General features: G+C 31.0%; 2 protein-coding genes across 4 annotated transcripts in view; both read right to left on the bottom strand.

Annotated features, from left to right (window-relative positions):
* LOC108970295 (neurocalcin homolog) overlaps positions 1 to 12,121 on the bottom strand; it is a 68,732-nt gene continuing 56,611 nt past the window's right edge. Inside the window, exons 2-5 of the mRNA XM_018935600.1 lie at positions 2,967 to 3,061; positions 707 to 825; positions 428 to 616; positions 1 to 304 (exon numbers count right to left, since the gene is read on the bottom strand). Of these exons, the coding sequence (XP_018791145.1) occupies positions 110 to 304; positions 428 to 616; positions 707 to 825; positions 2,967 to 3,036 (573 nt within the window). The 5' untranslated portion in view covers positions 3,037 to 3,061 and the 3' untranslated portion in view covers positions 1 to 109. The remainder of the gene's footprint in view (positions 305 to 427; positions 617 to 706; positions 826 to 2,966; positions 3,062 to 12,121) is intronic.
* The window catches only part of LOC108970296 (neuronal calcium sensor 2), a 64,159-nt gene continuing 56,608 nt past the window's right edge, over positions 4,571 to 12,121 (bottom strand). For all 3 annotated transcript variants that reach the window (XM_018935602.1, XM_018935603.1, XM_018935601.1), the window contains 2 exons: positions 5,482 to 5,610; positions 4,571 to 4,813 (listed from right to left, as the gene is read on the bottom strand). In XM_018935602.1, the coding sequence (XP_018791147.1) occupies positions 4,637 to 4,813; positions 5,482 to 5,541 (237 nt within the window). In that variant the 5' untranslated portion in view covers positions 5,542 to 5,610 and the 3' untranslated portion in view covers positions 4,571 to 4,636. The remainder of the gene's footprint in view (positions 4,814 to 5,481; positions 5,611 to 12,121) is intronic.

The following is a 12,121-nucleotide window of genomic DNA, read 5'->3' on the forward strand; positions in this document are numbered from 1 at the left end:
TTCCATAACCATTTCCAAAAGGTGTTTAATTGTTTTATAACTTTATTATTTTGCATGTATTTGAGATTAATTGTTTATTGCTTGTTATAACTTTTTATATAAATAAAAGTTAATGTGTTTGAGGATCACATTGTAATAAGCGAACGATTGACGGATCGCTCTTCGCGCCTTCAATGAACTCTTCGAGACTTAATTTGCCGTCTTTATTTCGATCCATCTGTCTAAATATTTTATCTGTTCGCTTCTCTGGGGTACTCTCGTCTTCCGGCATTTTCATAACTGAACCAACCATTTTATAAATTGCCTGAAAAGTTAAAAAATAATGAATGAAATTTTTAAGTAAATATTACTACATCGATAGCAAAAATGAGTAAAGAGCAATACAATTATATTAGAAAATCACATCTTTCATCAAATATGGACCAACCGTGACGATTTCCAGCATTTCTTGTCGGGAAATGTAACCATTTCCATCTAGATCATACATCGAGAACGCCCATTTTAACTTTTGTTCTAACTTGCCGCGTGATGTTACGCTTAGCGCGCATAGAAACTCTCTAAAATCAATCGTGCCATCTCCATTGGCATCGAATGTGCGGAATACGTGCTCAGCAAACTGGAAATAAAATTACAACAATTTTATTGAAATATTCTATAATACAATAAGTTTATACCACGCGCATTTTAGAATGAGATTTATGCTTACTTTACTTGCGTCGCCGTATGGAAAAAAGTTCCCATATATTTTTTTGAATTCTTCAACAGAGAGATGCCCACTAGGACAATCCTTTAAAAATCCTTTATACCATTCTTGAATTTCTGCATCTGTAAAGAAAATGGATATGTATTTTAAAAATATATTTAATATACATATGCATAAATAATCAGCGTACGAGCTGAATCGATCTAAACATGTCCGTCTGTCTGTCAGTCTACATATACGCGAACTAATCCGTCAGTTCTGGAGATATCGACATGAAAGCTTTTTTATTTCACGAAATTTGATAAATTGTTAAGATCGCACCATTATAGCATATAGCTGATCGATCAAACTCAAATCCTTGTGGAAAACTTTTTATTTGTTAAGATTTCTTTGGAATGAGTAATATGAAAAAAAATTAATTTTTAACAATTTTGCCATATACAAATCGTAATAAACTAATAATGGATAATGGATAAGGATACTTTTATGATATTGTTCTTGTCTTAAAATGTGAAAGAAAAGCCTACATACATATCAAAGAATATATTTTTCTCTACTTCTACTTTTGTGATTTAGTGCAATTCTTATTATTATTACTATTTATTTTGCTTCATATTTGCATATACATATAAATATATAAAAAAAAAAAAAGTAAGTTATCAAAGTGAAATATGAATAAATAATGAGAACAAAATTTAAGGTTTATATTTTTCGAAACAAAGTATATTTTTTATTCAGACCAAATATCAATGTATCAAATTAAAGAATTTTCAAAACAAGAAGTACATTCGTTTATAAAAGTAAAAACATAAGCATAAGCAGTAAATTGCATGTAGAAAAAAAACCGTTATTGTTCAAATATATTGAACATACATGAGGCACGTATGCATAAATATATATGTGATACGCAAGCACTCAAGAAATATAATAAACATATTTACTTAGGTTTGGGCAATTGATTACAAATGCACATGTGCACTTGAAAACAACCCAAACCATGCAACATAAATTATATGACAGCACACACACACGCATGCATTGCATTGTGTAGTTGAAAACAACCCCATGTGGTGTGCCGTACATACACATATATTTAAATAGATAAGTAAGACTTTTAAAATAGTATATAAAGTTTACAAATTTCACAATAAAATCAGACTAAAATAGTTCTTGTATTAAAATAGTTCTCACAGAACAAGACTTGACTATCAATTATTTCCCCACACCAGTGGTAAGGAATACTTGACAAAGCATGTCTTTTGTTCAGTTATCAAATAGTTTAACATTCACAATGTACAATAATTTCAAATTACTAGTTGCCACAATTCTTGTTGCATTGATTCATTTTGAGGAAAACCTTCAAACCTAACTAATCGTATCTTTATGATTGCGTAAGTATTTTTAATTGGTGACAAGTGAGGGCTTTTAATTTTTTAGATATTCTGTTATGATTTTTGCAGTATGAATGTGCGCGTCGTTCTGTTAAAGAAGGTAAACCAGCCTAATTAGTCATTGACCCTCGGGAATGGCGTGCTCCTTTAAAATATATAAATATACTGCATCAGTAATTTATCCTTCCAGGACTACAATATTACCCGTCAACCCAACGAAACCATGTCATGGGAAGAATAAAGTCTAATAATTCATTCATCAGCAAAAAAGCTGATAGCATTTAAAAAAAAACACTTGTTGCTTTGATAACTTACTTTTTCTATGTACTGTATTTCTCTAGCTCTCCCAAAGATGAGGATTTAACCAAGTTTTTTATTATAAACGCTATAAAACAGGTGTGTTGGCGAAGCCAACTGGAAAAATAGAAATGATGATCTAATGTGAAAAAAATATATTTAAGAGTATAAATGGACAAATCATTTTAATAACAAAAAATCTTGTTCAAAAACAATTGGAAGAAGCTAATTAACAAGAGTGCGGTGACAAAATTTGTTTGTATTTTGACATTATTTATTATTTAATGAGGATATTCATATCAAATAATCTAACAAAACAAGAAAAAAAAAGGAGTAACATAAACAATATTTTTTCGTTCTTCACATTCGTCCCACAGTAAGTATGGCGATGTTGGTTTACTGATATCAAGGTTGTCGTAACCTTGCATTCGTTTCACTGTTATTAAAACAAATACTGATAACGAGTAATTATTAAATGGTTACCGAAAATCAGTCAGCAGTTAAGTATCGTTTACCCTTACATTTTACTAATATTGATATACTACATATATTTTATATAACTTTAAATTCGTTACCTGTGAATTCTGTGTTTTGTTTAAGGTCTTCTAAGACTTCTGGTTTCAATTTACTGTTTTGCTTTCCCATTTTGATTACTCATGCTTTGATTTCACTGTAAAATATAAAAATTAATTAATTTCAAACATTTAAAGTAAAACACAAATAATTTAAAATGTTAAAATAAAAACTCAAAACTACAAAACTTAAACTTTGTTACCGTTTATGTTGCATTTGCATTTTATTTTGATCGTGTGCGCTAAGAGTTCGAACAATACAGATATTATAAGCGAGCTTGAGCTATTGCTTGAAAGGATATACGAAAAGTTCCAAAGTATTATTAAACGATGCATTTTTGTTGTTAGTTTACATATTGAAAAGTTCTCAAATGTGTATTGACACAAATTAATGTTAGCTTTTTAGTACAATAATTTCGAATAATTTTTTATAGTCAATAATTTTTTATAGTCAATAAAAAATTATATGAATTCATAATTTTTTGATTAACATATTTATTTATGAATTTTTTTGAATTCTTCGAAAGAAGAAATGTATAAAATAATAAAAAATAGCGCTTATTCGAAGCTAAGCTTACACAGCCAAATAACTACATACCTACACAAATATATATATAAGTATTTCAGTTTTAGTTCAAATATAATTTTCAACACATGTACTATATGAACACCCATATCCACTATGGGTCTAATCAAGTAATTTTTCTTGTGTTTGAGTTAAAAATAGATAGTATTGCATTTTTCTGCAGTCACATACGAAACAAACACAATGACTTGTGCGGAATTTGTGAAACAAATTAATTTTGTGTTTTTATTTTTATTTACTTAGTTATTTCTGTTTCCTTAAGTCCACTCAACCGTCCGAAAGATCGTTTTCCAAAAAACCAACTCAATTTAAAGATTAAATTGTACAAAATTATAAAACTTGCAACGCAAAAGTTGTTATATTCAATTGTTGATTATTTTTCTAATAGTACTCAAGTACATGTGTACATATGTACATATAATATTATTCATAATAAAAATATATTTTGTTATTTAAATACAAGAACGAATTTTCTTCAAATTATTAGGGCACTTCAAACTAAAACTGAGTAATATATTTATGAAATGTAAACAAAACGGCAGAGTGAAGCATTAAAAAAAAAACAATTTTAATAATTAAAAAATCTGAAAATAATAATACATATTAAATATTGAAACGATATGAAAAGAGAAGCGCTACGTAAAAACAAATAAATTATTGAGACGCTACCAACACATACATACATATGCCTTACGTAGTATGTTTCTCTTAAACAAGGAAAATTAATCAAATAAATAAGAAATAAAATAATAATTGTGCACTAGGCACACATACATATATACAAATACTTGTATACATACTTCTACATATCATATGTACAGTACATACAACATATGTACAGTACATACATGCATGAGTCAAAACATTAAAACACAGTATTAATTTTTAGTAGATGCCTTAGTATTCATTTTAGGAAATGTAAATTTATAAATATTGTGATATAAATGATTCAATAAATTACATAAACCACAATGGTCATATTATTTGGTTGTTGTTTTAATTCTTTCTTTTTATTTTTATTTTTATTTTTTTTTATTTGTATAGTTTGTTCTTTGTTTTTTCCGGGAGTTTTTGTATTGAATTCTGTTTATGGGGCCAACATTTTTGAAAGTTCCTCATCTTGCAGACACCCTTTTAAAAATTCATCTTGAGTTAATTGACCATCATTATTTTCGTCCATTTTAGCGAATATATTTTTTGCACGCTCCTCAGCAGAATCTGCTGGTCGATTCGATGAACACGCGCCAAGCATATCGTATATTGCCTGTAACAAGTGGAAAATATAAAGCACACAACGCGCTTAGGTAATTAAAGCAAAAAGAGTAAGACTATAAATTTGGCTACAAATAAGTAACAAATGTATGTTTGCATTGTATGTAAAAATAAATTAATATTTTCAGTAGACATCAAAAAATATCAACAGAAACAAGAAAATAAATTTAAAAAAAACTGTGAGCCTAAACTTTTTTACAAAAATTTGAGGCATAAAGTACTTTTATACTGGCTGTTTCAGGGATTGTTCGTTACTATTTAATCTAACTAACGAAATTTGATATACTTTGTATAACTGTTCAAAACTTTATATTCAAATTGCTCGAACGATTTATAACGGATAAAAAATTCATAGTTTCAGGGCAAATTTTTCAGCATAATTAGATATCACAAAATAATTATTTTATTCGAATACGATAATCTAAAATGAATGGACTGTATATATTTTTGTACATCGAATATCTAAACATATATATTTATATAAATAAAAAAAAAATATTCCTACAATATGAAACACCGCATAGTAGTACTAATTACTTAATTTGGGAATTTAAATAGCTGATTCACATCAAAAGTAAAACGAAATAAAACTGTGTAATTTTACATAAATACATACATACATATTTCCGTATGATAAGTGTACATAGCAATATATACTACCTGAACAATTTTCGTCATTTCTTGTATGTCAATTACGCCATTACCATCTACGTCGTACATGCGAAAAGCCCATTTAAGCTTCTCCTCGGGAGTGCCACTCGATGTAACGTCTATAGCAAGTAGAAATTCCTATATAAAGTGATTAATTAAGAATTTATTCAGAATAAAACCATAAAACGTTGGGAAATTCGTTTATTATAATTTTATGGAACGAAGAACACCGCAAGAGTTTTTGGAAAATTATACTTGCTTTTATGATTATTGGGAACAAATTTATACAAATCTAGCTCACAGTATCTTATTGCCTGTCAAGTCCCTAACACTTTTAATGACCAAGTAACGAGTTCTTCTCAATTTTATAGGATTTATTTTTGCATTTTGAGTATTTATACCATCATAACATGTTGCTATAGAGTATAATAATTATATAATGCTTTTTATCACCTAAAACTAATGGAGTTATCAAATATATATCTATTTATATAAAAGAAAGTTGTGTTAGTTACACCATTTATAACTCAAGAACGGCTGAACCGATCTGGCTGGGGAGGTAGCTTAGAACCAGGCCAGGCATAGGATACTTTTTATCTCTTTATGTCAAAATTTAATACAACTCATAAATACAAAAATATATTTTAAATAATAACCATTTGTTCAAAATTCATTTCAAACAGAATCTTCATCAAAACTACTACAATTGGTAAGTAGAAAAGAACTGCAACCAAATACGCAGTGAAATAGATTATAATTGGCTCAATAATCCAGCAGTTTTTTCTTTTCACGCCTGAAAACCGATTCATCATGTGCAATCCATTAGAATGACTACCGATTGGACTCCAGTGAGAAATGATGGAGCTATATTTCCATTGTCACACACCGACGCCGAAATTTTGTTTTATTACGATTAAAGAGCACCAAAAACACTTCTCAGAATCGATTATTCGTTGCTTTTGTTGTATTATGAACTTGCGAGGCACCCACTTTGCACAAAGATTTCGCCTCTTTAGAGCATCATTGCCCTCGGTGCTCATTTCGCCTGTTTCCAGCTTAGCAAATATCTTTTCAACGGTGGATTTTCCTGAACCCAAATTCAACAGCAGTCCCCCAAAAAGCAATGCTTTATTAACACTCGAAATGCTTTATGATCTATGATCTAACACATGTTGCTTCACAAAAATGCTATATCTGATTAGTTCTAATCCAACTAATAGAAATCATATAGATGGTAGTAGTATTAGCGTGGGCGGGTCATCTAGTATAATATAAATGAAACGCTATTTCGTTATGTACTCCCGAAGTAGGACAAGAAAGACCTAAAAATTTGCCTGGTTTTTCGTTTATTCCTGCAGAAAATAGCAACGAAAACCTTTTTTTGCAAAATCACTCTCGATTTTGCAAATACATTCGATAGAATAAATTAAGATACAAAGCGGTAATTTAGTGCAGCAGAACGCAGTTGCCACCTCTTCGAACTCTGTGAAAATGGGTTAAAATCAGACAATAACCCTTCCCCATACAACAGTTACGTGGAAAACCACTAAAAGTGCGATAACGTTCAAGAACTTAACCAAAAAGAAAATTAATGAAGTGGGGAAAACTTTATACTTTGGATTTTTATATATGTATGTACATACATATTATTTGCGTATCTTTTAAAATAGTAATTTTTTCACAAAAATGGTTTACAAATAGATGAGTCGAACAGCAACCGATATACATACATATGTATGTGTACCCATTACTGTGGGCAGACAATTAAAAAAAGAAAAGTATTGTTTCTGGTGATGAGGTTTGGATTTATGAACCCGACCCCGAAAAAACGACCAGCCCAACTGTTAACGCGGAATACTATTTTAGTGTTATGGGTCGTTTGGGCGAAACTATCGTAAAAAGAGGCCCGAATTAGGCCCCACGCCTCTTGGTTTTTGCGCCACGATAATGCACCGTCGCTTACTGCATTACATTCTTAGGCAGTTTTTCGCTAAATTACGCTACGACATAACTTCATACTTAAGTTGTGCCCAAATAAAATCTTAGCTAAGCATTGATGCAGACTGAGTAGTCGTTTGTACATATGTTTTACAAATGTCATCCATAAAAATAAAAATATGTTTGGAATATTTAAAGCAGACAATACATCAATTTGCGAGGAAAGTTACGAATATAGATGAAAACAACAAAAGAACCCCGCCAACAAGTCGGTGCCTCTATTGAAACTGGTGGAAATCCCAATTCGATTCCATATTTTTTCATAAAAAAAATAATTTCCTATTTCTTATTTTTCTTCTTTGAAGAAATATCTGAAAATTCAAAACAAAAATCAACTGTTACTTAAGCACTGCTACTGTGAAATGGGGCATTACTATTTTTTTCTCATAGTAGTAAGTATTAGGTTATAATTACAAGTAGATACATACATATGTACATATTATATATTCGTATGCTGCAGAATGGCGTCAATATCAGTTCCAGCGTCACACATACCATACATGCTCTTAAACATACTCCTACATATACTATACTTGTGCCAGAGATAAAGAGATGTTTAACTCCTCTCTCACTGGAAGTGAACTTTGACAGCTAATCGAGTTCAGTAGGTTTTGACGTTTATCAATTGGAAACGAGCGATGGCCAGATTGAAATCTTACCAAAAAAATATGTAAACGGAAGGATTTGTTGCATCGTTATGACCGCTTATAAAAAATGTAAAACAATGAAAATTAAATAAATTTGTGAAATTTAAAGGTATTTGTTCAAACGTTTAATAATTTGAAGCATCATAGTATTATTTTCGTTGGAAAATGATTAAAAACATATAATGATTGAGAGCTAACACGCTTAAATCCTTTTATTGGATATTCAAAGGCCAAAAGTCAGTTGTTCTAATTTACTTTAAAAAGATTTAAATAGTTTCTACATATAATAAATAACCACTATATAGTAATTGTTATTCGTACTAAATATTGGGTGTTTTAATTTAAAATGCCCAAAAATTCTTATTTTGTTCGATCTGGCCATAATGGAAAATGTTATAAAAAAAAAGCGCTTATTTTGAGGCGCTGTCACACTGGAATTTATTCCTGCTTGCACGATGCACTATATTGCCTTTGCAACGACAGTTTTGTACCCTTCCTTATTTTCAAGCTTATTTTGTTTTGTTATTGCTATTACTTGTTTTTTGTTATGTCAATATAAGTAGTTGTCGCTTATCATTTGTGTAAATGTAATATTTTTTGTTGTAAATGTAAGTATGCAGTTTTAGTGTGTGTATAGCTGGCTGCGTAAAATCAATTACATCAGTTTATCTCTTCCTTGGAACACAAATACACACTAATAATTTTGTTTTACTTTTTCTTTATTTTTGTGTTTTTTGTTGTACTCGGGTTGAAGCGCATGAATGGAAAGACAGCTGAATAGTGAAGTTGCTGTTCGGTTAATCGTGCGCGCTGAAATGCATGCTTACAGAAATAAATCCATTTAATGAAGGAATTAAAACAAATGCTACACACAAGAATCTGCACTGCGTTTTTCGTATTGTGGTCTTTTAAAATAAATATGCATACCAAGTACATACATAAACCAAACACTATTATATCCCACTACGCGATAAAACTAACTTTAAATTGGCGTGCCGGCCCACCAGGACAGCCAGTGGTAAAACAACGCATCCAACAAACAATCGGCAAACATGGATACATCTGCATGAGCGCCACTTAACCGCAATATACACACCTTCTCAAAATAATAGTTACACTATAAATAGTTTAAAAAACTTTTTATGGATTGTATGCGACAAGTTATGCTGTAAATATATGTAATTAAGATAATATGGGCTCGCCATTTCTAAGAGAATGAAGTATGTGCATCTCCAAGTTAATGCGTACGTCAGTTTTGCGCGAATACTCAGAAAAATAATTGCTCGATATAATAGATACACATACATAAGTGAACTTAGCTCTTTGTGAAAACGAACTTAATTTTTTCCAGTTTTTCAAGTCTTTTTTCTGAATTGGTAAATTTTCTTTAATTAAAAGTTCAAAATGGTGCAGATAAATTACATAATTTTTTAATCAGATGGGTCGGAAGTCACATTGCATCCCGACTGGTCTCAAAGCAAGGAAAATCGCTGCGGGAAATCGGGAAATTAATTGAAAGGTCACATAATTTTGTTAAAAATGTTTTAGAGCGAAAATCTAGTAGGGAGACTCGTGGAAGGCCACAAAAAACGATTACAGTTCTTAATAGCCATATAGTAACTATTTGTAAAAAGGACCCATTCAAGTCATCGAAGGTGATAACAGCAGAAATTGGAAATGTAGTAAGTGCTCAAACAGTTCGCAGGCGTTAGGCAGGCATTAATGCGATCAAAAAATTTAGATATGAGGTTAAACTTTGCAAGAAGTTATTTAGATTGGTCAGGACCTGAGGCAGCAAAAAAGTGGGGAAAGGTCTTATGGAGCGATAAAACGAAAATAAATTTGTTTGCAAACTATTGTTAGAGAAATGTGCGTCGTCCAAAAGGTAAGGAGTTTCACGTTCGATTCACAAAAAAAACTGTGAAACATGGAGGTGGAATCGTCATGGTGTGGGGAAATTTTTCTTGAAGTAGGCAACTATATACCAACTGTACAAGGAAATACTTGAAAATGTCATGATACCCTATGCTGAAGAAAACTTACCATTACGATGGGTATATCAGCAAGAGAAACTGGTTAAGAAATATTTTGAAAACAATAATGTTAACGTTTTGAAGTGCCCGCATTTAAATTCAATAGGAAACTAAACTAAAAAAAAATTGGGGAGTCAAGAAACCTGTCGGACTTAAATCAGTAGTATGCCCAAACGAATAAATAAAGTAATCCAGAATAATGGTGGATATACTGGTTTTTAACTGAGTAATGTTAAATATACAACAAAACTGTTTTATCATATTTTGTTTTTCCAAAATAGTTCGCAGGCTTTTCTTATTAAAAGTGTCCCCATTTTTTTGAGCAAGTTTATTTTAGTTATGAAATATTTTTGAATCTACATTTGTTTGTTTTGCTTTTTTTAAATGAAGTTTATTTAATTTAACTTGTAAATATTTGAAAAATATAAGTACGTTTGCGTTTTTCTTAAAAATTTATGTAAATAAAACTTTTTATTGATGAGCTTTATTTGAAAAAGTATTGTGTAACTATTATAAATATAACAAGGAACAACGTTAACTTCGATTGTATCGAAACTATAATACCCTTCACAAATAAAAGTTGCCATACAATAAATTGAATTTGATCGGATAATTTGTATGGCAGCTCTATCTACAGTGGTCCGATCTGAACAACATATTCCGCGATTATACCGTTGCTTTGGAATTGGTCAAATAAAAAACTTTTCTTACAAGGGCTTTGTTTCGATAGCTCAGTTTGTATGACAGCTATATACTATAGTGGTCCAATATTTTTTCTACAAATTAGATGCTTCGGTAGAAAAGGCTGTGTTTTACACACACATTATACTTATATCTATATCTCCAAAAACGCGTATGGGTAGGTACATACAGACGGGTTTGGCTTAGTTCGTATTTTATGGGATCTCTGACATTTGTTACTTGGGTTTCGAAAAACTTCGTGGTAAACCCTATTTAAGGTATAAATATACATATTAATATACAAGCCGCGTTCCAAAGTAAACAGGAATTAAAAAAAAGAACAAATGGTTTTTTTTGGCAAAATCAATTTATTTTATTCAAAATAGTCTCCTTCTGTCCAATACAGGTATGACCGTCAGTATGCCGGTGCAAACCTTTTGAATGGTCTCTACGTCTGCATAACGTTTTACTTTCATGGGCAAATGCATTTTTCCGAAAAGGAAGAAGTCGCACGGTACCATATCAGGTGAATACAGGGAGTGGTTAAAATGTGATTTTTGGTCGATCGATGAGACGGATTCTGAGCAATTTTTAGTCGTGAGTCAATTTGTGTGGAACAAATCGTGCACCCACCTTTCGTAAATCCAAATATTCGGTCAAAATGAAATCGATGTTTTGGAGATGTTCAATACCATTTCCATGAATTGCAATGTTGAATTCGGCTAATGTTTGATGAATTCACTCACAGTTTCGATAGAATTTAAGACGATCACGGATTTTAATTGGCTTACATGTTGATCGTCATTTATGTCCTCACGACCACTTTGAAATCGTTGAAACCACTCGTCCACTCTGCTACGGGATAGGCAATAATTGCCATAAACTTATTGCAGCAATTGAAACGTTTAAAAGTTTTACCAATTTAAAAAAAAAAAATGAATGAATGAATGAAAAAAAAATGTGGGCTCTTTGTTCGAAGCTCATTTTCGCACCGATAACACAAACATACTGACACTTAAAACGCAATAACTTCACKTCCAATAGATGAAATGTCATGAAATTCTCACTGGACAATCGATAAAGATAGCAGATTCTAACGCACCAGTCGATGTATAGATGACACCAACAGGGGGCGCTAGATTCAAAAAGTCCTGTTTATTTTGAAAAGCACCTTGTATGTACATATATTTGTATAAGTAGCTTGTTGATGTCAGAAGACAAACGAGTGCCATGCCGCTGTAGAGTAGCATTCCACTTTCAATTATTACGAAAACAACAAAACAAAATTAA

The sequence above is a fragment of the Bactrocera latifrons genome, unplaced genomic scaffold (genome assembly GCF_001853355.1).
Source record: "Bactrocera latifrons isolate USDA-ARS-PBARC rearing strain unplaced genomic scaffold, ASM185335v1 scaffold_296, whole genome shotgun sequence".
Lineage (NCBI taxonomy): Eukaryota > Metazoa > Arthropoda > Insecta > Diptera > Tephritidae > Bactrocera > Bactrocera latifrons.